The sequence below is a fragment of the Lathamus discolor genome, chromosome 6 (assembly GCF_037157495.1).
Source record: "Lathamus discolor isolate bLatDis1 chromosome 6, bLatDis1.hap1, whole genome shotgun sequence".
NCBI classification, from domain to species: domain Eukaryota; kingdom Metazoa; phylum Chordata; class Aves; order Psittaciformes; family Psittacidae; genus Lathamus; species Lathamus discolor.
In genome coordinates this window covers 86,248,738-86,275,047 of record NC_088889.1, presented here as the reverse complement: position 1 = coordinate 86,275,047, position 26,310 = coordinate 86,248,738, and the positions used below count along the sequence as shown (strand labels likewise).

General features: G+C 45.3%; 2 protein-coding genes and 1 long non-coding RNA gene across 7 annotated transcripts; 1 reads left to right on the top strand and 2 right to left on the bottom strand.

Moving 5' to 3' along the window:
- Window positions 1–1,773: 1,773 nt before the first annotated feature.
- LOC136016790 (cytochrome P450 2W1-like) lies at window positions 1,774–12,891 on the bottom strand. Its single transcript, XM_065684447.1, has 9 exons — window positions 12,591–12,891; window positions 10,126–10,288; window positions 8,148–8,297; window positions 7,897–8,054; window positions 6,949–7,122; window positions 5,843–5,984; window positions 5,268–5,452; window positions 4,556–4,697; window positions 1,774–2,780 (listed from the first exon to the last, which is right to left on the bottom strand). Exons 1-9 carry the CDS (start codon window positions 12,786–12,788, stop codon window positions 2,590–2,592), a joined length of 1,503 nt encoding a protein of 500 aa, XP_065540519.1. The 5' UTR covers window positions 12,789–12,891; the 3' UTR covers window positions 1,774–2,589.
- On the top strand, window positions 5,504–26,092 carry LOC136016800 (uncharacterized). 5 transcript variants are annotated; one of them, XR_010613702.1, is made up of 8 exons: window positions 5,504–6,001; window positions 6,096–8,573; window positions 9,203–9,323; window positions 11,880–12,000; window positions 15,808–17,622; window positions 17,711–17,916; window positions 20,059–20,192; window positions 23,882–26,092. It is a non-coding gene; the product is annotated as an uncharacterized LOC136016800 (long non-coding RNA). The 5 variants fall into 5 exon arrangements; XR_010613701.1 differs by having other exon boundaries at window positions 6,096–8,736; XR_010613704.1 differs by having other exon boundaries at window positions 5,511–6,001; window positions 6,096–6,323.
- Window positions 15,280–25,161, bottom strand: LOC136016798 (cytochrome P450 2K1-like). The gene is made up of 9 exons (XM_065684471.1): window positions 24,964–25,161; window positions 22,442–22,604; window positions 22,104–22,253; window positions 21,666–21,826; window positions 20,327–20,500; window positions 19,646–19,787; window positions 18,909–19,096; window positions 18,276–18,417; window positions 15,280–17,888 (listed from the first exon to the last, which is right to left on the bottom strand). The coding sequence occupies exons 1-9, from the start codon at window positions 25,159–25,161 to the stop codon at window positions 17,701–17,703; spliced, it is 1,506 nt and encodes a 501-aa protein (XP_065540543.1). The 3' UTR covers window positions 15,280–17,700.
- Window positions 26,093–26,310: the final 218 nt, after the last annotated feature.

Sequence of the window (26,310 nt, the reverse complement as noted above, 5' to 3'; positions counted from 1 at the left end):
TGGTGTCAGCTGGGTTTGTGCATGTCTTACTTTAAGAACTAAACCACCTGTCCTGCTCCAAGATGTCTGCCTCAATTCAAGTCAATGTGTTGCAAGGCACAAACATGTTTTGCAGCTAAAGGGAAGACCTCAAGGCCACTGAGGAATGTGGAAATGGTATTTCCACCCTTGAGAGCTGATGTTTTCTGCTAAATAAATATGTAGCTGAGTTATAATCAGTGTTCTGCCATCATTTGGTTGAACAAAGACATGGGAAGCAGGCACTTTCTTTAATGGAGGTGTATTCAGCTGTCTAACTCAGTATGCTGGGGAGGGAGCACTTCCAAACACAGGCACAAGTAGGATGCACTTTTCAAAGGAATCAAACCTGTTTCCTTTGGATGTTTGCACCTGGTAGCTCGTGGCTCTGGGGCATGGGTATTGCGCAGTCGGCTGAATCTGTGCATGCAGGCAGTGCTGCTGCAGGCTCTGCTGTGCCTGCTGCAGAGTGCCAGTGCAGAAGGTGATGTCCAAAACCAGCAGGCTCAGAAGGCTGCTATGCCATGTACAAAGGGATCCATCTCTCTGCTTCAAAGCCAAGAACCTGTAAGCCCATGGCAGGGTGTCAGGTCTGAGGTTCCACTGGTGAATTCTTGCAGATTGGAGCCCACCATAACGTTGTCCCCTAGAGCACTAGATCGTTGCCATAGCTGTGTTTTGAGTTCATATTACTTTTGGAGGGGGCTAGAGCAGAAGTCCTGGCCTCTCTGAAGCAAAAGGCAAAAGTCTCTTATTTCAGCAAAACCAAGACTTCCTTCACTCAGTTGTTATGCGTCTTGCTCCCCAGTTGCTTTACCTGCCTCTCCCTGCCTTCCCTGAAGAAGACCTCATCCTGCTACCACTCCTCAAGAGTGATATTGCCAGCAGGTAATATTTCAGGAGCGCAAGAGGTGGGAGGCTCAGGGTCCAAAGCACTAAGCAGAGGAGCACAGCATCACATCAGCATCAGTGGAGCTGTGATGACGACCTTTCATTGAGCCTCTGCAAGCAAGAACTGAAGACATAAAAGCGAAAAACCAAGGCTATCCCCAGGACTGACTTGTGGCCCATAGCCAAGTACAAAGGGAGAGCTGTGCCCTGGAGAAACCACTCTGCAGGAGGGTCTCCCATTGAGCTGTTTTTTCTCAGGATGGGGGTATGCATAACCTTTCACCCAGGAGATACAAGCAACATCACAACATTTATTGTCACTCTGCACTCAGGATCAGCCTTTCATGGCATGTGTATTTCTGTGTAATGCAGAGTTGGGAGGGAGGCATATGAGATATAATGAAGATGTGGGATTCAGATTTTACTGGGTTCCCATGAAGGGGGAAACAAACAACGTGATGAAGCATGTGATAAGAAAATGCGTATGGAGAAGTGGCGATTCACAGGCAGATAAATGGATGAAAAATTGTCTGAGCTATGCATCAGCTGGAATAAGATTGCAGAATATGATGGCAGATAAGAGTGCTACAGACCGGGGCAACAGCCAGGCAAAGCTAGAGAGGAAAGGAAAACCACCAAAATTGGGTCTCACCTAATCCCTGATCCCAATTCTCCTTGCATGAGTGCATGCAATAGAAAACTATCAAATTAGGCACCGTTCGCATGGCTGGTTCCAATGGCCAGACCATCCCAAACACCAAATCGACAGCTGATGTTGGCTCTTAACATTAACCAGGAGGTCTGAAGTGAGGAACAGCGTTTGCTCCTATGTAACAAGGTTAAGAAAGACAGGGATACATGCAATTAGAAATGGGTCTAGTTTATTTTTCTGTATCATTAGCCTTTTGTGATCGGTTGCTGGTGCAAATCTCATGTGGCCTTATGATTTAGACTTCAAACTTGGAAATGTAGATCTTGTTTCATTCAGACTCTGAAGCAGTGTTGAACTTGGTGGGAGCAGTACTTGCTTATCTAAGCAGGTTTGCAGACTCTGGGGCATCTTTCAGAACACTGTTCCAAGGCAGAAATAACTTTGTCCTCAATTCGTGTGAATTGATCTGTTTTTTTCACTCCCAGTGTTTGACTTTGTGGCCAAGCCTGGCAGGGTTTTGCTAGAAGCTATGGATAATTAGGAAATTTGGGAAAGTTCAGGACGTACCCATGGGTGGTTCACGTGTGTGACACACTGTGGCTTTCAGCAAAGGACAGTTTGTCTTTCCCCAGGATTTTGGGCAGATTCCTGTGCCAGTATGATCTGCACTTCTTCCCTATGGGAGCCTGGGTGTCACACATACTACTCATGGGCTGCATCCCCTTCACCAGACCACTTCCTTGGTTCCTTCTTTGGCTCCATGCGCAATCTCTCTTGCGAAGAAGTGTGTATTTGTCAACCACCATCATGGTTTTTAATCAGTCATATGCACCTCTTCACAGTGTGGGAGCAAAGAGGGGGTCAGCAACCTATGGCGGAGAACATTGGAGTGGAAGTGGATAGAGACAGCGGGAAGGGGATGTGAAAGAGGGTGGTGTGGCAGCATGGGGGATGGCAAGTCCTAGCATAGCTAAGTTGGGTGTAAGCAGCTTCCCCACTTGTTGGGTTGCTCTTCAGCAAGGCTGTGGTTATTCACGCAGGATAGCACAGGTTGCCTGAGGCTGAGGCCTTAATGTGAAAGTCGTCTGGGGGACAGTAAGGTCCAAGTCAGACTCTGAAACTCCTGGCTGGGGTTGAAAAGTAAATGTCTGAAGCAACCCTACAAAGAAGACGAACAGCTCCATCTTGGCGAGGCTTTCTCCAATGCAGTTCCTTCGTCCTGCAGATGAAAGCAGCATGTTTACTTGCTGGAAAGAGCAAACTACAATGTTTGCCACGCACATATTAGCATCTGGAATGTTGTCATGGAAGAAGTAGTGACACCTTTAAATGTACCAGAAATATTTTGGAGTAGAGGAACCCAAGTTGCTGAAGGTTGCTGTCCCAGTCACGCTGGCACAGTGGGCCTGCCTGGTCTCTTTTGTCACCCAGCCACCTGCAGCAGCAAGTCACAGCAATATTACAGGGTTATTATTCATTTATGGTGTACCTTCTCCTCTTCTTAGCTCTTCCAACTCCCTCAGCATCTTTAATCCATTCTCTTTGAAAAGCAGCCTCACAGAAAAATGCCACCTCCTCCCAAAGTGGAATGGCTTGAAACTCACTTTTCCTGTGGAATTTACCCTAACATCCCACTTATAGAAAAGACCATGTTTCTTCTTTCCTACCCTCTCTCTGTGCTGGATTCCCAGCCCTTGTGTGATGGTCCCTGTACTGTTGCAGCTCCTGTTGGACAAGCAAGGACTGGCTTCTTAATGTCCAAAGTCACTACTGAGGGTCTGGGGTTGGAGCATGTTCTGGAATTCCTTCAAGCCATCCTTTCAGAGGAACAGCTGGAAAGTTTGAAGCTACATGGGAGGATTTGTAGGATTCTGCAGGAAACCTCCCTTTATAGCACTTAGGGCCTCCTGCAGTGTTGGGGTTTGTTAAACTCCCAGCAAGACTCCTCCATCCAGCTGTGCCCTTTCATAATGCACACTGCTGCAGCTATGGAGGGCACTGGCTGGGGGCAGGCATGTCTGGAAATGAGCAACCTTTGGAAGCGTTTATGGCTGTTAGGAAGGCATGGAGAAAGAGATGTTTCTTCTTCTAGGATGGCTCAAGGGAGGATTTCTGATACCTAACAACTGTTACTACCATTAGCTCAGTTTAAGTCCCAGGGAAGCTGGGTTTATGAGCCTCCAGAAAGAAAATGTTAATGAAGGTGAAATTAAGATTAAAAAAAACCCAAAACAATAAAAGAAAAAGTTTGTGACTTGACCAGAATGACAGTGGGGGTAGTGTCAGGGTCACCTCCCCTAACCACAGGGCTGCGCTTCTTCCTCTAAAAGAACAGGTCTTGCTGGGAATTTTTGGCAGCTCTCAAAAGTGCCACTGGAAGAATCACAGACCAAGGTGACTTCTGGGAACAATCCAGGGCCTTAGAGTTAAGATTTCATAGTGAGAGTTATAAGGGTTGGTGTATTCTGTCCTGTATGGGATCTCTGCTGGCTGTAATACCAAGCCCAGGTGCAAGGCTTATTGGGACTCCCTTCCTTGGCTATGGTGGGCAGTGGATAAGACCTTGTCCATCAGACCCACTCACACATGGGACTTGACTTAAGATAGGATTTAAGGGTCCCTGGACTGTACCCTCACTCCCAGGAGAGCTCATGGAACCCCATGCATAGCTGTGCTGGCAGCCCCACCAGTCCTGTCTGATTATCCACCTCCTCCTGACAGCTTTGAGGCAGTGTTCCACCTTCTTTTGGACGCAGTTTATCTCTTTCTTCTCTCCAGTTGAACCCTTGGGAGCCAGTGCCTTCAGTGGTGAGAGAGGTGTGCTCTGAGAGCAGCCGTTTGCCTGGATGCAGAATAGTTGCCTCTGTTCAGTTGCCTGGTTGCTTACTGACCAAGTTAAAGGCAGTACTTAGCCATGAAGGCCCCATTAGTGTACATAGTAATAAAATGATCCTGCTATAGCCTCAGCTCTGTACAGATCAGCCTGTTAGTTACCTGTGGAGAAGGGCAGGAAAGCTCCTTTCTTGACAAAATTCCCTTCAGCATCGAGGAAGTGGTTAGGGTTGAACTGATGTGGTGTCTCCCATTGTGTCTTATCCAGCAGCACTGAAGTAAGTGATGGGATTACAATTATACCCTGGAAGAGAAGTACGTGAAAGCACCAAAGTTAGCAGAAATGCTTTGGTTTGGTTCATTTTGCAGCAGAGACTTCAGTGTTCCAGGATATTTGCTCCACCAGGGGTAGGTGGAGAGCTCTTGAGGGGTTTATCCCATCAGTCAGAAAAGAGAGAAGTCAGTGAGCTTTTCCCAGCAGTGTCAAGGACTGCAGCCAAATGCCACATGGTGCTGTGAAAACCTCAAGGAAAGGGTCAGATCCTGTAAATGACTTCCCTTGCAAGTACTTCACTGTGCAGATGGCATCAAGGAGGTAAACCAGGGTCACTTGTAGAGTGAGGAAGTGAGAGTGCCAGAATCGAGTCCTACGATACCAGTCTCTCTAGATTCCATGTAGTTGAACGGACTGAACTATGAAGCAATAGTTCTACAATACCAGTGTCATAGAGTCAGTATAGAAACTCTTCTGGGGATGATTCTGGACACCTGTTTTGGGCTTCTGTCCTGTAATTTCCTCTAAAGATATTGGTCTGTAGTGGCAGTGGCAAAAATGAGGTGGGTGATGTGTTCCCGGGATGGAGCAGTTACCTACCTTGGGAAGGAAGTAGCCCCTAAAGTGGGTGTCAACAGCAGTACAGCGAGGAACGTGGGGCAGGAGGGTGATAAACCTCTGCACTTCATGTAGCACTGCATTTGTAAACGGCATGCTCTTCCGATCCTCATACGTGGCCCAGCTTCCAGCTTTGACGGTTCTCCCAATCTCCTCCTGCACCTTTTCTGGAAGGAACAAACAAAGTGGATGTGCCCCTGCAGGGAAATGAACTCCCTCCTTGGATCTGGTTTGGGGAAAAACGTATTTTTCCAGGGTCTGGAGGGAGAGGGTTCCTTAAAATATCAGCTTGGGTTTACCCCCTCTATTTCTAGTTCAGGCACATGGATGGGCTGGTTCCTCAGCATCATACTTTACTCTCCATCCATCCTCTTTCTTAGCAAGGCAAAGGGACTATTTTGTTGTGACTTTGATCAACATCTAATTACATCAGGAATTCATAACAATTAAAGAGATGGGATTCAGCTCTTAAGGTGAAAGAGCTTTTGTGGATCTGAATCCTCACCCCTCCTCATCTCAGCCATGCCACAGATAAAGTGTAGGTGAAAGGAGCTCACTTTGAATCTCTGGGTATTTCATCATCAGCAGGATGGCCCACTGGAGCGTTGTGGCTATGGTCTCTGTTCCTGCCATGACCAGGTCGAGTATGGATGCCATTAAGTTGTCATCATGGAAGAGGCTGTCTTTCTTGTTTTTCTCCTTGAAAAACACAAGTGGTAAGAATGGTCTTAAAGCCATCTTCACTCTTAGCTTGGGAAATTCTGCATAGCCTATGACAGTGTTAACTATGATCTTGTGTTTGTGAACCAGGTGATAAAATGGACCTGATCTTGAATGCAAATCATTCATCAAAGATGGAAGCTTTGGAGTGGAGTTTTGGTTCAGCATCCGTCTCCACCCAGAAGCAGGCTGGAGCCCAGGACCAGATGCTGTTCATGGACTCAGCCTCATGGGTTTGGAAAGAGCCCTGTCTATCCCCTTTGCAGAAGGAGATTCAGCTAATCCTAACTCTTAAGGACTCCTCCTGCCCAAAGGCAGGTTTGAATCCCTAACAATGTTTAAAATGACCTTCAGGCTATTTAGGACTATACTGACCCTTCCTCCACATAGCTGGGTGGAACACTCAGTGCAAACACTAAGTTTGGCCTAGAGCCATTTTGAAAGAAGGAAAAACTCAGAGCCCAAATTTTTTGTGTTGAATGAAATCAACTGATGTGTGAAACTGCCGAGTCTCTACTAAGGTTAGATGCAGGGCAGGACTAAGACTGTACTGATGATTTATCATTCAAATACTTAGTCTGTAATTTGTCTTGGAGCAACAGTATCAATGATTAATTGATTTGTTGTCTTAAAAAGAAAGGCAGAGCCAGCTTTCACATGAATTCATGCATTTTCTACTAGGAAAAAGGAGTTGATCTCATATTATTAGTGCTGCTATTTCAAGAGTGGACTGAGACAGTGGCTTTCATATGGTAATTTTGGTAGAAAAATCCCAACAGTAAATTACACCAACTGTAAGAGACTGATGCTTGATTTCAGTGCCGCTAGAATAACGGCATGGATTTCAAGAAGTTTACATGACATGGCTGAAATCAAGACTCAGCAACTGTTTTAACCAGGAAATCCAAAGGAGACATTACAGTCAACAGAGTTAAGCAAATACCTCTTGTTGCTTGAATATCAGTGCATCAATGTAGCTCCTCACGCTGTTCTCATTGATATCCTCCCTGCTCGCCTTCATGTATTGCCTTAAAATGGCACGTACATCTTCTATTTTCCCAAGCATGATCTTGTGGGTTTTGAAAAGAAACCCCAGGAATGGGTAGAAATTGAAATACTAATGAGGAATTAAGAAAGAGAAGCATTAAGTCTGTAGAAATATCAGCATGCTGAAACAGTTTCTCCCTAAGGCATGACGTATCAGTTGAGTTTTGTCATGTAGTAGTATCTTAGCATCCCAGGGACTTCCCAGGCAGATTTTCATAGGGGAAGGCTTTGCTTATTGACCTTTGAGCCTTTATTTAGTACTACTTAATTTTAAGCTTTTATGCTGTTGCTGGTACCAGGTTAACCTGTAAGAGGACAGCCTCTCAACAGAGTTGGGACTTCAGTGTTTGTGGCCACCAGCCAGTTTAGATCACTATGAGACTAGTTAGTTTTTTCCAGCATCAGTTATGAAGGACTGGGTATGATAGTTTGAAGATAAGCAAAGTTTTTCCTGGCACTCTCCAAGGAAGCATATTCATGCGGTCTGTGAAATGTCATTCACGTAGACATCCACACTGAATGTGTCTTTATAGAAAAGACACACAGAAAACACAGCAAAGGCAAAGCCTAGGTGATGCAATTACGTTGAAAAGGCAAAACCAGCTAAACTAGTCATAGTTCAGTTCTCATTTTAGCTCTGCACAGATGGTTCAAAAGCAGAGTAGAAAGGGTAATCTGGCAACACATTTGTGGTGACCAGGGTGGTATCTGGAGGACTGTCACATTTTAGGTGTAATGGTTCTGAACACTTGAAAACTGCTGAACTAAAGCCTATGGTTTGTGTTGCTCACAAATGTAATGTGTCTGTGTAAAAGAATGTTACTCTGTGGGACAGGTTGCTTACGTTCAAATATGGAGATCCCAGAAGAATCATAACTTCATCTATGAGTCTTAGGAGAGTGATAAATGTCGGGTCCTTATATTCAAACCTCTCACCAAACAGCATGACAAAGGTGACGTTGATTGGAGCACAGTTGAAGGAGGTCAAGCTAAAAGGTTCCCCTACAATGGGAGGAGAATGCAAATATTAGTGAGATGTTGCAGCAGCAGTGACGTGTATGAGGCTGTACAGCACTGGGATGGTCTGCAGCTCACCTTTGAAGGATTTGATCATCTCAATAAGGAAGTGAAGCTCCTCAAAAATTCTCCCTTCTATCGTTTTCTTCCCCATGCCGAGGTTGCGCATGCTGGATACCGTGAATCTCCGCGTTGTTCTCCACAGCTCCCCAATAGAGAAGAACAAACCTGGGGGGCCATGAGACATTGCACTGGGCTCACACACAGAGGAGCCCCACCAAACGAAACAAAGCAGGGGACCGGATGAGGAGGGATCTCCACAAGTGTTTCTGCTGCCCAGTTTCCCATGGATTTAGGGACTAAGGGTCTCCCATTTCTGTGTGCCGCATCCCTGTATCCTCTCACCTCCATTCTCCCAGTCTCACTGAGCCTGTAGTTTGGGAAAAACAAGCTCCCACCCAAACCAGTTTGCCCCAGCCCTCTCCTTGTGTGCAAGATAAGCAGGTATGGCTTTCAAACCAGTACGGTTTGGCTGTAGAGCTGGGGAGAGATGTAGGTCTCAGTCAGTCCTGCAACATTTCTGACCCCGTTTGGCTGCAAGTCTCAGGCCTCAAGCAACAACCTTGTATCTTTGAAGCTTATCCTTTGTCCTGTTCCAGTCATAAAGGTATTTTATCAATGTGGAATGGGATAATTCAATCTCCACAGCCCTCAGTGCTGAACTCTTCTATTGAGATTCCCAGTAGCACAGTGTTTTCAGCAATGACAATATTACTATCATTTTGTGGAGGTTTCTGAGTTCATGCCTTGATGATCTCTAACACCACAAAGCAGGGATGGGTATTTCATCCCATCAGGGTGCTGGAAATGGTATAAGAAAAACTTAGGTTAATATAATCTAAGCACTATCTCAGATTGTGCCAATCAAAAAGCTGGATTCCAGCACTTCACACCTTCATCTTGGCTGCAAGGTTTTTAAACGTGTTTGCTTTCTGTAGAATAAACACTGTTTTCGAGCAGTGTAGTTTCCATTTGGAAAGCAAAACTTCTTGCTCTAAAAATGGCAAAGCGAATTTGGTTCTAAATTCTTCTGTAATTGATGCCATTTCATCTGGATCATCCCTTTTCTGCAGCCTCAGAGTCAACAAATGGGCATTTTCTGAAGAAAAGATGCTTCCTGGGAATATTTGTGACCATCGTTACTTCACCTCTGTGAATTTCCACCTCTAAGCAGCTCAGACCTGGACTGAGAAGGTAAGTGTGAAATGATTTATAGTGCAATACTGCCAGTCTACCCCAAGGATATTTTACGTGTAAATCAGCTCTGAAAAATGCTTTTCTCCCCATCAATTCCTTTATGTAGCGATAAATTAATCTATTGACATTATGGCTGGGTAATTTAATTTCTAATTGTAATCCCAACTTCAGCCCGTAACCAGCATATAAAGCTGCCATGTAGATGCTCAAAGTTAGAGCCACAGCTGAAGCAGAGGATGGAAAATCAAGGCAGAAAGTCCTCTGAAATACTCAGGGATGGGGAGTTGCCTTGGAAAAACTATGGGGTTGTTTGTGGGGGTGAATTTCCAGCCTCAGCCAGTTGCTTCTGCCTGAGCCTGTTTAATGTTGATCCACAAGAGCCTTTGTGAAGAGGCAAGATGCAGGGGCCTGATGATGTCCCAAATTGTGGCATCTGGCATTGGGAGAAAGGGAAAAGCGCTACAGCTCCAAACAGCCAAACCAGTTACTCTGAAGTCCCCTGAAACCACAGGGAAGGTTTGTAAATTCCGCTCTCATTGATATCTGATGGAAATTAACCCCAAAATTACCAGTGCCTTTAAAAATCCCACTCCTCACCCTCAAATGGTTAGGACATGGATTAGCAACAATGATGAAAAGCAAGGAGGCATTGCATGGAAGTGAGGAAAGCCAAATTTTTTCATTCTGCTTGGCTTCAGAAGGGTCCAAGGGGGATGTTTGAAAGCCGGGCTTCTGGGATGCAGAGTTACGCTGGCACTAAGCAACACCTCCCACCCACCCTCACTCATTGCTCTAGTACCTTTTCCGTTCTGAATTTGGTCAAATATTGGGATGGATGGTCTGTCTACAAACTCCTCTGTGTAGTTCACAAGCGCCTCCCGCACAACTTCATACCCGGTCAGGACCACGACTTTCTGGAACCCAAAGTGGAGGGTGTAGATGGGGCCATATTTTTCTGCAAGCTGAAAAAGAGGTGAGCTGTGATGGTCAGGAAGGGAAGGAGCATGCATGGGGCAAGCAACTGTTCCTTTCTGATATTACATCAGAATTGCATCTGCATTCTGATATTGCATCAGTTGCTGCTTTTCTGACATTACATCTTGGCGTCCTGCAAGGAATGGCTGTGGAGCCACCACCTGCAGAATGGTGCCTGTGAGCTAAAGCTCATCACAGTCAAACCCAATGCATTTTGTGTGCATACCTGGCCAGCATCCGTGTAGATTTTAAGATTCTTGCCATCAAAGAACCCCCACCCCCATCAGTGCATGATTAATCTGGTTTTGCTCTTAAAGACAAAATAATGAAAACAAACAAAAAAAAGAACAACCCAAGCAAAACACCTACAGTTAAAACTGGACCTCAAATGGCAACACAAGTTGGCAAACCAGAGAAGACATTTCAGTGCAGATAATGATGATGTCGCACAGGAAAGCTCTGGTATAATGCTCCTTTTGTACCAAAGCACTCCTGCATCCCTGCTATTAGACCAGAGGAACCGTTTGCCGCATGCTGGGTGTTTAGTTTGCCCTGGATACCTGGCTTTGATACCTACAGCTCAGCTGAGCATAGCAGGGAAACCCACAGCAGGAGCACCTAGCAGGTGATGAAAGCAAGCAGGAGGCTGCCCGAACTGCTGGCTTTCCCCGTGCCTGTACACAAAGTGATGCTCGTTTCGCACTGAAAAGGCTCTGGGTGTATCTTTGCCATATCACAGAAAGATTCTTTCACTGTGCCTTGCTGGCTGGTTTTCAAAGGCAACACAATGCCTCAGGGAGCTGAAAACCCCTCCAGGAGCACGCAGTCCCACTGACATGTCCTACATGTGTCCCCGGAGCCGCTTGCTGTGCCCTGGTTCCCACTCCTCTTAGCCCAGGAAAGGGGTCCGCAGCAGAGCGAGACAGGCTGATGGGGGAATCCATGCTCCACAGGGACTGATGTGTGTGCCTGTGTCTTGGCAGCTTGAAAACAGCATTCAGGGACAGCTGAGAAGAGGCTGGGCTGGGCTGGAGCAAGGTGATAGGAAGCCACAGTCTGGATCTGCTGTCTAAGCAAACACACAGTGTATACGTGCAGCCTCAGCCTGTGCCGGTTCTTCTGGCAGCTTCCTCAGGGATGAGGGGAGCACCCCATCAGGATGCAGGCACCAACAAACCCTGGTGCTTGCTGCTTTATACCATCACCATTTTTTGCTCTCTGTGGGGTGAGATGGAGGGATAACCCGTTTGGAGTAATCCCAAAGTAAATGCAAACGTAGGCAATACCCAATAGAGCCTAGCAGGTGATGAAAGCATGCAGAGGTAATTCCAAACCGCCGTTCAGAGGCTGCGGCAACGTCTGCCAAGCCCCGCTGGGTAAACTGACCCCAGCCCTGACATTGCCCATAACAGCACCAGGTGTTGGGAGCCTCACCCTGCAGCAGAACTCTCCCACCACCCGGCTGCTCCTATAGACACACCAGTGTTTGCTGAGCACCAGCATTACGGGAGCCGTGTCGACGCCTCGTCGTGAACTGCTGCTGTCTGTTTGCTCACTCTCTCCCTGACCCCGGTGCAGGTCGATCCCTGCTGGTGCTGTCTGCTGAATCAAGGGGAGAGCCCTTAAGAACCTGACACAAGCACCCCGGGCTGTGCCAGCCTCATCTTGCACAGGAGAACAGCTTACCACCATAAGCTGGGTGAGTTGTCTTAATTACAGGTTAGTAGAAGAGCTTACAGGCTATTCATTCTGGTTCCTCAGCACAGCTTTTCCATCCCTCTTCTCATACTGACATCCAGATTTTAACGCGTATCCAATTCACCAAGAAGGAAGTGGATTTTGCATGAGGCATCTGCATTTGGCCCTCTCCGAAGCAGTTTTGGGTTCACTGCATTGTAGAATTTCACTTGCCAGTTCTCCAGGGCGGAGGAGAGGGAAGCGATTTCATTTCATGTTAGTTATATCCTAATGCTTTAAAAGATTTTCGAGTGTCCGAGCTGTCAAATTAATAGTTGAACTCCCGCAAGCATTATATACTTCGTGTACATCATCACAATTACATGAAGAAATCCCATATTACCCAAAGGTCTTTTTTTAATGGGTGATCGCTCATAAATGACATCGCATCAACACAGACACTGGCTAGAAGAAGCCTAGAAAAATGTTATAAAGCAGTTTTCACACCTTTACAGTTTAGTTTGGATTTAAAAAGACAAAAACTTCTCACTGATACGTCCCAGGCAGCTTTAAAAATCTATAAGGGTCTGGGTTTGGGGGTTATTGTCCTACCTTCATTAGTGATTTATCTTGCCTTCTAATGTCCACCAAGTGCAGGTTACCAATGATCGGAAGAGGAGTTGGACCAGGAGGAAATTTGAAAGCAGAATTTTTATAGCCAGTTGAAAAATAGACTACAGCTAATAATACTGCTGCACACAGCAGAGAAATTAATGTAGGATCAGAGATAAATGAAATGAAAAAAGACATAATTATTTTAGCAATAATCTGTTTTGGGGGAGCTAGAAGCAATAAAAATGCAGTGGCACTGTTCAGTTTCTGCCAGCTGGCTCTCTGTTTGCTCTCTGCGATCGCTACAAGCACTCGATTCTTATTAAGGTTTGTAGAGTACCTAAATAAATACTGCATACTCCACCCTCTTTAAACACCTCAGAGAATGTGGTCTAAGCAGTTTGTAAAGCCTGTCCAGAAGTAAAGAGAGTTTCAAATTACAAACCCATGCATGTGTGTGCAGGAACATACATGGGAAAAGGTGCTTGGCGTTCTTCTATAACCTCCTCCTCCCCTGAGACCTCTGGGTCCTTCATTAGCAGCACATTAGTGATCCTCCAAACACGCCACTGACACTGAGAAATAAAAAGGTTTCCTTGAATCCTATTAGAAATTTCCAGGTTTAGACTTGGGGAGGATTTGAGATCTCCATGTTACTAAAGACAAAATTAGTATTGTTATGGGAGACTTCAGCTTTCTTGATGTCAAATGGAGAACAAAGGTTGTTAATGATGGTAAAGCCCATGTATCCCTGGAGGTTCTTCATAAAGTCAGCTCTGAACTACCCAGAAGGGATGGGTTTTCAGACTTTGTGTCTGAAAGAGAGGACGTGTAATAGCTAGCCATGGAAAATTAGCTTGGATCAAGTGATCATGAGTGGATTCAGGAGTGGAATGGAAAGACAAAATTAGATTTGAAACTTTGGGGAAGATTTTTCCTTTTGCAAGAGCAGCTCCTAAGAAACAGAGGGAAGAAGTTGATGAAGTTAATGAAACCAGATGACCTGTTAGGCTTCAGAAGGAGAACAAGAGAGAAGAAGGGAATGATTTTAAATTAAAGATGCTAAACACCTGGAGCTTGCATCCCTCATAAAGGTTTAAATCCTATATGGAAAGAATTGAGATCTGCCTGGTTGAATAGTGGTTTTCAGGAAGACATTGAGAAAAAACAGTCGATGGAATAAGATTGTTCAGGGAAGAAAGAGCTGTCTTACATGATCAGGAAGTGCAAGGTTAAAGGTGCATTTGTCCAAAGGTTAGATCATATAAAGGCCATTATTCAGCGAAAATGGGTCCTAAGCAAATGCAAAATTAGGGAGGGAAGTGGACCTAATGTAAAGTGAGACATAGCAATGGTTAGCACAGTCCCAGAGCAAACGGCTGCTGGGTTGCACACTGGAGTTGCCTGAGCAGTGTGGAGATGTAACAGCACAAGAGACACCCAGAAGCAGAAGAAGCTCGTGTGTCGCAACATTTCTGGGATATTTTTTTTATTAGTTTCCAAGAAATGGGCTGGAGGCAACGGTTTCCCCCAGAGCATGCCAAGGATGACTCAACCTGCCTGCTCTAGTGCACAGAGAGGCAGAGGGGCTGTAAAGACAGGCAAGAAGGATCAGGGCTGGCACAGGATGCAGAACGTGGGCACCGCGATGAGAACTTGCGATGGAATATTATGCTTTGTGCCCTGTGCAAAATGTTTGTTCCTGCAGGGTTTTGTTTCACTGGCAGCGCCCTGCAGTGCAAAAGTTACGTGCTGCTCTCCTGCTATTTCATCCTTGCCCTGGAAGCTGCTGTAATCATAAAAGGGCCTTTCAGAAAGAGACTTAAATTATCTCTGAAAAGCCAGGGGGGAGCGTATTGGGTTTTTTTTTAAACCAGGCTCTGAGTGCAATGCATTAAAATGACAAAGGTAAGTAAAGCTCTTGCAGTGACAAGAAATTCCTGTCTCAATAATGTGTCTGGTACGTGTTTCACTCCGGAGCTGCGCTGCTACGTGCTCCCCTGCCTGAGCACACAGAGCTGAGCACAAAGCACCTGCCAGGAGCTGACACTGCTCTGGGTGCATTCCTGGGGCAGCCAGGACCCTGAGGGTGCTTGCAGCCAAGTTGTCCGGCTTGTCTTCCATCCCTTGTGCCCACATGGCAATCTCCTGCCACAACATGTGAAGCCAGTGGTGGTGAGGACATAGAGCATGGGCATCATCCAGCAACCTGTGCTGCCAGTTAGCCAGCCTGGGGAGAGCCAACCAGTAAAGCACCAGCCCTGCATCCTTTAAATTAACTTAAATCACCCCAAATCTCTGCGCCTTCCCTGTCAGTCCCATTCTTGACCAGCAGTGCATCTGCAACCTCAGCCTCAGATAACTCCTGCTGGCTGTTACCGTGATGAGTTCCTTCTAAGCAAGGGCAGGAGCCATAAGAATTGCTGTAAGAGGCCACAGCGAAGACCCATCCAGAGCCACATCCTGTCTCAGACAGCAGTTGTGATTTTCTGGGACTGGACATCCAATTATTTCCTTTGAGCTCTTTGTAGCTGTGAGTATTGCTTACTCTTTGCATTGCTAAATGTGTCCTGGCTGCATGTTGCCAGGGATCCCTGTCTAGAATGGGTGTATTAAAGGTAGTGCAGCCCAGCTTTATCAGTTTGACCCCAAATCAAGTTCATCCTGCAACAACAGATAGATCAACAGCAACAGAGCAAAATATTCATTTATTAAGTAGGAGATAAGATCAAGCTTGCAGTAGTTACGCTGCAAATAGAGCAACAGCAAAACAAACATAAGCAAGAGTTACAGACTCCTTGAGATGTGACCAGAAGCTGGGGCTAGCACTGTGGTAGGTACAATGCATGTACAAGTGCAATACCACTGCAATACCAGTACCAGTACAAGGTACAGTGCAACTATTAGAGTGCTGCCTTTAATTACATGAACTAAAGCTAGTGTGAAGAGTCTGTGTCTTAGCCAAAGACTGCCACATTTTGCCATCCCTTCATATTCTCTTTCTCCTTTCTTTCCTTCCATTTGCAGCATAGATCAGCCTTAGGTGACAGCAGCTTTAGTTTTATGTTATATATTAACCATACCTGCCCCCTCAGTCTCTGTTTCTCCCTTTTTTTCTTTTCATCCCAGCCTGTCTTTCTTGCTTCAACCAGCACAAAAGCATCTTCAGTGACTCACTGCTCCCTAACCCACCTGTGGTTTCCTCCTTGTTTCACAGCACACAAAGCAGCCTCTGCTCTTGTACCTGCACCACTATTCAGATCTCACACGTGTATCATGATTCCCTCAACTGGTGTAGCCTTTTGGGTACAGGTAGGTGTTCCTACTCCTGATAGCTGTTACATGAAATAAATCATGAATTGTGGTAATCAAACAGTTGCTTTAGGACAGCCACAGTCGCTGGGGTGTCGCCAGCTTTCTGCAGAGACCCCACAGGACAAGTTAATGGTACAGGTGAATGACTTGGTAACAAAGCCTATCCTGCTTCTTTTTCCAGTCTCTATTACCAGTTTTACAACTGTTTTCACAGCGACTACATTCAAAATCCTATTATCTGTGACAGTGATGCAGGATCTCTGCTGGCAGAATGTGAATATTACCAGCTCAGAATTTGTAACTTCAGTTCCTATGAAAGTGGCCAAAGCACATTCTTCAAGCCCCAAAATCTCACTTGCAGTTCTTACTGCAACAGGCCTGCTCCTGCTGTGTGCTGAGCACATGTAATTTCCTTGGGAGCCCATGGCAGTGACATGCTCAGTGGTGCAGGCTGATCTGTTACTCTGCCTGGAGACCTTGCTGCCTATCCCTGACACAAGGAATGTCTAAAGAGGAAGACAGCTTGAAGTTGCTGGCTGTCTGTAGCTCTACACCAGATGCACAGCCTCTGTGTACCTGGTCTAGAGCTGAAGACAGCAGCATTTTCTAAAGATTTGAAGCTGTATTTTCAGTTAAGTGGAAAATACTGTCCTTATTCATCCTAACACACCTGATACATGAGACTGAAGTTTGAATTGGGAGCCTGTAAATGATGGTTCACCCTGCAGTCAGTAGAGAGAGTGAGCAATTGAGACCTTATGGTAGGTGAATCACCCATTGAAGGATCCTCTCTCTCTCTCTGTGGAGGGTAGAGAGGGTCTAGAGAGCAGCTACAGCTTCTAAGGTGCAAATGGAGAAGAAGGCTGAGACTCCCGCAGCTCTCTGACAGGAGTGTGGCAAGTCCTGCTGCCCAGCCCCAGGCTGCATCACCTTCACACTGCCTTGGCCTTGTGTCCAGCTTTAGCCATGTTGATTCAGAAACTCTTCGCTTTGTTTGGCCAGTCATTTTCTGCCAGTTTAGGGGTCTAAGATGGCCCAGTAAGGGGTCAGACAAGTGCCAGAGCCAGCATGAAGCCAGGAGAGGTGAGGGAGTTGTAGAAATGCCTTTCTCAGCGGATGCAGAAAGCTGCTAGATTGGCCCCATCATAAATAGGCTCTTCAGCATAAAGTGCCTAGTGTGAGTTGGAATGAACCCACTTCCCAAACCACTTAGATGTTTTCTGATAACTGTCCCATGCCTGGCTCTTGGCATCAGCCCATGTTACACCCTTGTGTCTGGGACTCTGTAATAAAGATAAGGCAGGCTGTATCGCACAATGGAAACTCAGTCTGAAGCTCAGCTGAACAACTGTACTAGGGAGATTTCTAGATCCATTTAGTGTCTGTTGTCTCCAGCAGGGTCATCAAAAACCAGCTCTGCTGATTTTCTCAGCCTGAAGCTTGGACTTCAGGCTGAGAAATTCCCCATGGAGGTTCTTAGGGGAGAGCCTCTGATGGGTTACATAGAGGAGCCTTGAAGCCATTTCATTCTTTCAGACAGCCCTGAAAACTGCATCGCTGATGCTCTCTTCTCGGAATGAATCACAGTTTCTGAGAGCAGTACTCAGGGGTGTCTGAAGGATCTGCATTAGACAGACACCACAAAAGCTGTTGGAAAGAATGGCATGAATGAGAGAAAAAGAGCAGTGCCCGGTGTCTTCCTTTCCCTAAAGCTCAGGTACAAACAGCTTTTTCCCCTTAACTACATTTGCTTTCAAGCTTGAAGTGCTCACTACTCGAACTCCATGTTGTTTGGTCATTCATAGGGCACAGCACAAACCAGGTGAGGCATGGGGTTCAAGGTAAAGCCAACATCAGCAGTGAGATCCAGGTCTGACTTATCCACCCCTGGAGGGGGCTGGAAAACAAATTTGCGGAGCAAGCCAGCAAAGAAGAGGAATAGCTCCATTTTGGCCAGTCCTTCTCCAACGCAAGCCCTTCGTCCTAAAAACAAGCAGGAGAGAAGTAAATGGTGAGTGCTGTGACTGTTACTGTTGATGTTTGAGACCTTTTAAACGGGATGTACAGTCTGTAAGAGCAGGCTGCTGAGGTAGGAAATTCCTTCCTTCTCCCTGTATATTGGAAGTGCTACTGACTTAGTCGCAAACTTCGCTGAAGCCTATAGATAATGTGAAATTATTCAGTGAGTGTGGGTAGATCAATGTCTCCTGGATCTCCCAAAGAGGTGGTTACCTGCAGCGATAGCGAACAGGAAAAATGGCCAGAAATCCCTTATCCTATGTTCTGTGTCCCTGACTTTCATATTTGCCTGGAATCAGGGGGAACTGTGCCATTGCCTAGCCCCAGGTGGTACACGCACACCCCTCTCACCTATAGAGAATGGAATAAACGCTTCTCTCCTAATGAAGTTCCCATTGGCATCCAGGAAGTGGGAAGGGTTGAACTGATCTGGGGTTTTCCAGTGTAACTCATCATTCAGAGCAGAGGTCAGCAGTGGAATAATCTCTGTACCCTGAAAGGGACCAAAGAAACTCTCAGTAGCTGTTTGGACCAGATCACTTTCCTAGTCAAGGCTAGCTGCTTGGTTTTTTCTAATGTGAAGAGACAAATAAGACTGAGCCATGGCAAATAGAAGTGGGGAATGCTTCTCTGCTATCAGTAGCTGCTGCTGTCTTTTTGGACCACAAAACAGTCCCTTCTTAGAGCCAGATCTTTAAAGAAAGGGAATGAATGAATGCTGAAGTAGAGGTTCCACATTTGGTATAAGAAATTCAAACCAGCGTGATTCAGTTAAAGTCTCTGGTTATTCAGGATTCAAAGGCTGTAACAGACGACAGTCCAGTGCCTGTTTGTAACAACTGCTCTAGATCCAAGACAAGGGATTGCATCATAGGTTGTAGCACCCATCGTGGCATCTTTGGATTTTTATATTTTGATTCTTAACTGCTTTAAACAAAACTGTAAGGAATTTGTGCAGCATAAGCTGCTAGCCTCAAAGCTCACCTTAGGAATCACATAGCCTTGGAAATTCACATCGGTAGCAGTTGATCGTGATACACCCATTGGGACAATATTGGCAAACCTTTGTATTTCATGTATCACTGCATCTGTGTAAGGCATTTTTTTCCGGTCCTCCAACTTAGGCATCTCTCCTGGTTCAATGACGTGGTTCATTTCTTCCTGAATCTTTCCTTGGAGGGAGGAAAGGTTTAAGAAGCTGATAACCCTCTTATCTTGCAACTGAAATTGCCTCCAGTTTGGCCAAGGTGAAGTAATGGAAAATTTTGAGGGGTATTTGGGAAGAGCAGAAGTGTGTAATCAGGGCATGGTGTGGTTCTTTCAGGTTTGTTGTTGAGCCAAGGGAGCTTGGAGTCACTACAGTACATCCCATGCCTGATTCTGATTACACACCTTTGTTACCCCGTAACCTTCAACAGAAACCAGATCAGAATCAGCTCTTGAGGAGACCTTTGGTGACGTAAGCCCATAGCCTGCAGGTGAATAACTATGGGGGATCTTTACTGTTAACTGTAGACTGGTCCTCAGCCTCTCCCACTTGGCTGGGCTGCTTTATTGCAATCCAGCTGAATAAAATTCCTTTGTAAAGTCAACGGTTGTTATCTCTCTCAGAATACTCAGAATAATTACTCTGGACAACAACGGATGAGTTCCACTCCCTTCCACAACCAAAGCCTTAAGCATGTGTTAGTATATTGTACAAGAGGACTCCTCAGCCTTACTCTGAATTTCTGGGTACTTCATCATCAGAAGAAGACCCCAGCGCACAGTTGTAGAAGTAGTCTCAGTCCCAGCAGCAAAGAGGTCCAGGGTTGAAAACATCAGGTTTCCATTGCTGAACATAGTTTGGCCTTTCTTTGACTCCTTCAAAACATACAGGTAATGGCCGTAAGTTCTACAGCAAGTGATACCAATATATGACTGTGTTGCCACCATTTTGTCTGCAATTTAGCTTTTGGTGACTTTATATGCTCTGGGAAACTATATATCTAGTGGTGGAAATGCCTTCCTCAGCAGAAGGGCCTGTGCTGTGTGGAATTTGTCTGGTCCCAAGTGTATGTGCAATCCGCAGGTTAGGGGAGGTTAGTTGGAATTTAGCTACTGCAATGAAGTTAATCACTTATTATTCTTACAGGAAGTTTTAGGATGATCTCCTCCTTATGTGTGCTGAGTGGTAACTTATTTCACGTACATGGGACATCTAGACAACTAGATCCCTGTAACCAGCAGTTTCAGTGGAGCTATGGAGCGAGCACGGCACAGCTCAATGTGAGTATGAGCTTTGATATGTTCTGCTTATTGCACTTCGCTTTCCACTCACTCTCAGTCCCAAACAAAGGGTCAGTCCTAACAATAAGACAGAGCTAAGAGAACAGAAAGGCTCAGACTTAGCTTTAATGTACCTGTTGTTGCTTCATCAGAAAGGCATCAACAAAGCCTGTTAAGTTATTTTCATTAAACTCTTCCTCATGTGCCTGGAATTGCTTCTGGAGGAAAGCATTCAGTTCACTGATATTTTGCAGCACAGTCCTGGAAGCTCCAGAGAGAAATCCAAGGGATGGGTAGAAATTATATAACTGTGGAGCAAGAGAAGTCTTACTGTTAATTGGCATTTTGAACATACACTGCTGTCTCAAATCACACTGCTCGTCCCTTGTCCCATGCCCCAACATTTCAGGCCATAATTCCCCCGCATTCTCTTGTACAGTCCAAGCAGATATCAACTTCTGCAGAAATAGTGTGTTCTCTCTGTTATATCTCTGCATGAGTCCTCAACATGACTTTTAGGAGAATCATCAGCTTAATCTTTGAGGGCTTCCAGCTGTTTAGGTGTTGAGATACAGGGTTTCAGATGTGAAGGATGAGAATGTGAGCATTGTACTTATTTCAGGAAAAGATCTCATCCTGTGGCAGCAGAAAGGACTTGAACTGACCGCCTCCACAAACAATATTGCTGTGTCAACATGGCGTTTTCTAAGCCAATTAATTTAGGCAGGGCACCAAGCTAACCCAACTATGCTGTTCCTAGGAGCATGGGCATACGTGCTGCCAGGAGGGGTCTCACCCTGTCAACCCATGAGAGGTGTGCACATATTCAAGAAGACCACTAGCTGCCCTGCCAGACAACTGAACAAACACCAGCTGTTAGCTGTTACCTGGTGCCTCATTCTGGGATGGTCTCTGTACACAAGTGTGTAACTCTGACCTGTGTTTGCATGGTCGTTTTGGGGCTTTGCTAGTCTGGTGTTACAGCCAGCCACAGACCTCACTGTGGCTAACAAAGACAACTCCACCGGTGTTCAAAGCTGAAGCTTTGTGTCAGGAGAGAACAGGCTTATATCATCTGATAGTTTGCTAAGATTGAGTTTCAGTGGCCAAAATAAAAGAAGTTTGTCAAACCTGGTTCTAGGTGAGGTAGAGACAGTTACCAAAGGTGTGTGTAATACAAGGAGACAGGTTTGAGATGGCATGTCAGGATCCATTTAATATGAGAGACTTACTGTGCTTCTGCTCTTCAAAGAGGTTAAAATTGTTCCTTTGTGAAGACTTTAGTCTTTTACTAATAAGATTCACACAGGGGCCTGGGAATCTGTGTATTGTGGAGACAGAACCACAGATGTGTTCTGTACAGGCTGGCTGTCTGGCTGATAATGTTCTTGTTCTGAAGAAGCAAGCTGTGGGAGGCCAGAAGGACAAACACCCCCAAAAACTAAAGGCTGAAACATAAAATCAAGCTCTTACCAGCACCATAGGGGAGCCCAACAGCTTAGTATTTTCATTCATCAGCTTCAGCAAAGTTAGAAATACAGGATCATCATATTCAAACCTCTCTCCAAACAATATAGAGCAGATGACATTGGACACAGCACTGTTGAGTATCATTTTTGTATCAAATGGTTTCCCTGAATTTGAAGCAATGAAAACAAATGACAATATGATTATGCTTATTTTAGTCTGGTTTCCTATGGAAATGTAGTCCAAAAAATACCCTCATTCACCACCCAGAATGCATAGCAGAGAACTCAGTTTCAAGGTTTTAAGGCTTCAGTTTAATAACCTACTTCAGCATATGCTGAACTTTAACCATGAGATAGCATTTACTTAGAGTTAAACTTTCATTAATTTTTATTGTTCTGCTAGACATTCTTTCTGTCTCTGGATGTAAGTCTTGACACTCACCATGACAGGATTCAAAATATTTGATAAGGGAATTTACTTCCTCCAGGATTCGTATCTCAATGGTTCTCTTTCCCATTCCGAAATCTCGCAGTGTGGACAAGGTGAATCTTCTCATAGTTTTCCATAGCTCTCCATGGCTGAATGCTATGCCTAAAATAAAGGTGTAACATCCTTATGTTACCTGTGGTTAATAAATGTTGTTAAGGCCTTCTTACACACTGGTACCAAAGCTGCTTGACACACTATTACATAGACAAAAAGCAATCTGTAAGAGCTTGATAATCCCTGCCTGTGAGAATATAATGAACATAGACCCAACCAACCAAAAGGTCACTTACCATTTCCTTGTGTCATTTTCCTAAATATGGGTATTTCTGCCCTCTCTCCAAATTCTTCAGCATGATTTAAAAGGGCATCCTTGATGGTTTCATAGCCAGCCAGTACCACAGCTTTCCTGGGTCCAAAATGCACAGTGAAGACATTGCCGTGTATCTTGGAGAGCTGTCAAGGTGAATAAATACGTTCATTTTAAACCAGATCTGGACCCAAAAGCTAGCAATAGCCACCCTAGGTGCTTTCTAGCCCCAAAGGAGCCTCCTGGCCCTGCCTGAAGTCTCCAGGTGCTCCTACAATGCAACTAATGAGCAACAGCTATCAATTGCCAGCATCTTTGCTTGCACCTTGTTTGCACAACAAGGTGTCTGCTATCACTGCTTCTATCGAAGTCAATAAAATGCCACTGCATTCCTGTGGTGTTCTGCAGTAACAGGCCAGCATAGTGATACTACCATTTGGAGGCTGGTTGGAAACTGCTGTAGCAGGCAGCTGAGGCAGGCCTGTTTACTTTAATGCTGGTGACCTGAGGCAAGCGGGTGTGCATACATCTTTGAGGCCGAAGCCGCAAACACTACAAAAACAAAGCTAGACAATAAGTCTTTCTTTCAGGACAGCACTTGTCTCTAATTATGTCAAGGTGGGTAGTGTTGCAGTCATCGCAGAATTATTTGCTGGCCACCAGAAACTTGAATCCAACTAGGAAGCAGATTCTTATAGATAATATCAGAGGAGCTCTAGGCTTTTACAGCAAATTAAATCTGAATCATCTGTTACACAGAAGGGTGGCTTTGACAATCTAATCATTCACTCTGTATTTTAGACTTGGTTTAAACACACTGCAAGCCATCCGCTCCAAATGTCTTCTTGTTTCCGATGCGCCTGGGTTAGCATTTGCTATGTATTAGATACATTCTGGAAATTGAATTTCAGATTAGAAGGAGCTCCTGTTATTACACCCGGCAAATTGAATTTGTTTTCATCAAATGGTGGTTTGACGGCTTGGGAGATAACATTAACACTGGTTCTTTCATCCCCGGCAGCTCACAGAGTGTGTGGCAGAGCCAGTGGCAGAGAATTGCAGCCGACTCCTAGCCTTCCTGTGGTCGTTTCATTGCATTAGTACTGTACTCTTGGCATCAACCTTGTTTATTTTTAGCAACACCAAGTATTGGATGTGACAGGTCTGAAAGCCTATAAAAGCTGCTTGGCAGATTATAGGAAATAAGTCTGGTGCCTTCGCATGACATTTGTATTATTAAATACCCTGGTACCACCACAAAACAGTTGTTCTTCCATACCAGCACCCTCAAATATACCCATGATCAGGTGGGAGCTCAGGACCACAAGCCCATCATTGGGCTCTTCACAATCCTCTGCACTGTAGATCGAGGCAGGTGAACACTGCATGACTGCTACAGGAATTCTGTACTTTTGCACCCTAGGATACCCTTTCTTCTATGACAGCCTGGAAGATTTCAGTGTCTGCACTCCCCCCTCATTATGGCTCTTCAGGTGGCTGAGAGAATTTACTGGAGAGCAGGTTTCCCCCATCATAGTGTCTGGTAAGCACACATGTAGGGTTATGTGACAGGTCACTCATGGCATCTCAACTGTTTCTACAGCAACCGGAAGAAATCTGAATTCACCTTGACTTGTCCCCACCACCCTAACGAAGCACAGCAGACACATTCTGAAATAAATATTGCACCTGGATTTTTAATACTTAAGTCTTTTTTTTCCTCTTTTAGAAATAAAAGTATCCACGGAGCTGCATAAGAAAAAGTTATTTGTTACCGAGACATATAAAAGCCCTGCATCAAGTCTTAACTAATGCTGGGCAGTGTGTGTGTGCAGAGGAAGGGTTGGGGAGGTGGAGCTGAGCTTTGCCTTGAAGGGATATAATTAGCTTTGGAAATAAATGTGCATATGATCCTATTTCCCTGGAAGTGTTCAAGGCCAGATTAGATGGGCCCTTGAGCAATCTGTTTGACTGAAAAGTGTCCCTGCCCATGGCAGTGTGTTGGAACTAGATGATCTTTAAGGTTCCTTCCAACCCAAACCATTCTGTGATTCTATGATTTCCTCTGCTGTGGGGATGGTACCCTTCCTTCCTTTCTCCTTTTCTTCCTTCCTACCTGCCTTCAGTGGGAAAGGTTTATCTGCAGCAAGACATCTCTTCAGGCCAAACAGCCTGTATCTGTCAGCAGACTGGTCCAGCCTGAGCCTTCTACCTGCAGGCTCTGCGGGGCTCAAAATATCAACAATGTGGATCTGACTGCAAGGGTTGGGGTCTACACTCACATGTGTATAAAGGAAAGAATATGTGTACTATATTTATATAAATAAATACATGTATGTGCATATATACCTCTAAAGGTAGTCACTCTGCCAGCCTGGCTACACACCAAATATATGATTTCTGCCCTCCACACAATGCAAACACAATCACATCTCCATTTCCACAGTTGTATTTCGCATTCCAGGAACTGCACGTTTTCCTTCTGCCTGCTCACTCAGACCCTACCTCTGTCAGCGACTGGAACGGCTTTTTCAGGTCCACCACATTCAAGTTTCCAATCAGAGGAAGAGGACGTGGCCCAGGAGGCAAACTGCAAACAGACTTCTTCAAGCTGGTAACAAAGTAAAGGAGAGCAACCAGACCTGCTGCCAGGAAGAGCAACAAGCTGGAGCCCATGTACTGCAGCAAACTCTGTATGGCCATTTCTAAATCAAAGTGTGGGTATGAGCATCTTGGGGTCCCTTTATAGCATCATCTGAACACACCTTCTGGGGAAGTGGCTTTACATGGAGAAAAGGAGCCTAAGGTCTTGATTACTTCTATTTAGACCAGATGTATTTTATTTTTCTGCCAAAGAAAGCACCCTATTTTATTCTGAAACATGGATTATCTTAATCTGGAGCTCTTATTTCATTTCAACACTGGGACAAGGTGTTTGTTTTCCAGCGAAAATCTGTGTTGTGGACATGTGGTAGATGTGATTTCAGGCACAGAATTAAGGGACCATGCTGGATTGCTGTCAGGGTGCCAGGTCACAGGACTCAGCTGGACCACTGGTGATGTAAGCTTCCTTGGTGATTCCTTCCCAAGAATGCCTTGTCCTTTCCAAAGTGCTGGGTGCCAAACCTCCGTGCATTATGCAGGAGGACATGCTCAGGATTTCTTTGGATGTGTCTCAGGCTTTTTGTCATCTTCCTTTGCATCCTTTTTCTGCTACTGCGTTGTCTGTATCTGATGGACTGATGTATCTGGTGGACAATTGGTTTACTATTTTGGAAAAGCTTATTTACGACTGTACTTGCTGTTGCTGTATGCTGTACCTTGTGATACTGAATTCTATGTTGACTCTAGTTTATATATGGATCCTGTTATACCATCTTTGTTTAGTATCTACTTCCTTCCTTGGGAAGGAAGCAGGACACGGGAGGGAAGGCCCCCAATAATGCATGGCCCAAGGGACAGCTGGCAAGGGCAACCTCAGAGAAGACAAGGCTGGCCAAGGAGGAGTTGGAATGATGGTGACATGAATATGTGCTAGTTCAGATTGCAGATGGGAGTAGGTCTACTTATGGGTGACAGCTCTGATTCTCTTTGTTTTCCTGCCACCCCAGTAAAATCATCTCTTTGAGCAACACAGTGTTTTCACTGCTGATGCTGTATTGATCTTTGTCCCCAAAATCCTCTACCAACAATCCCCAAATGACCCTGAAAACACTTCAGCCTCTATTTCGCAGTTTACTGTCCAGAGGACTGTGTGCCTGGATGTCCATCATTGTCTCAAATTCTGGTGATGACTCTTTCCTATCTGCCCTGCCTGTTTACAAGCAGAGGCATGCAATCCTGTAGGAGAAG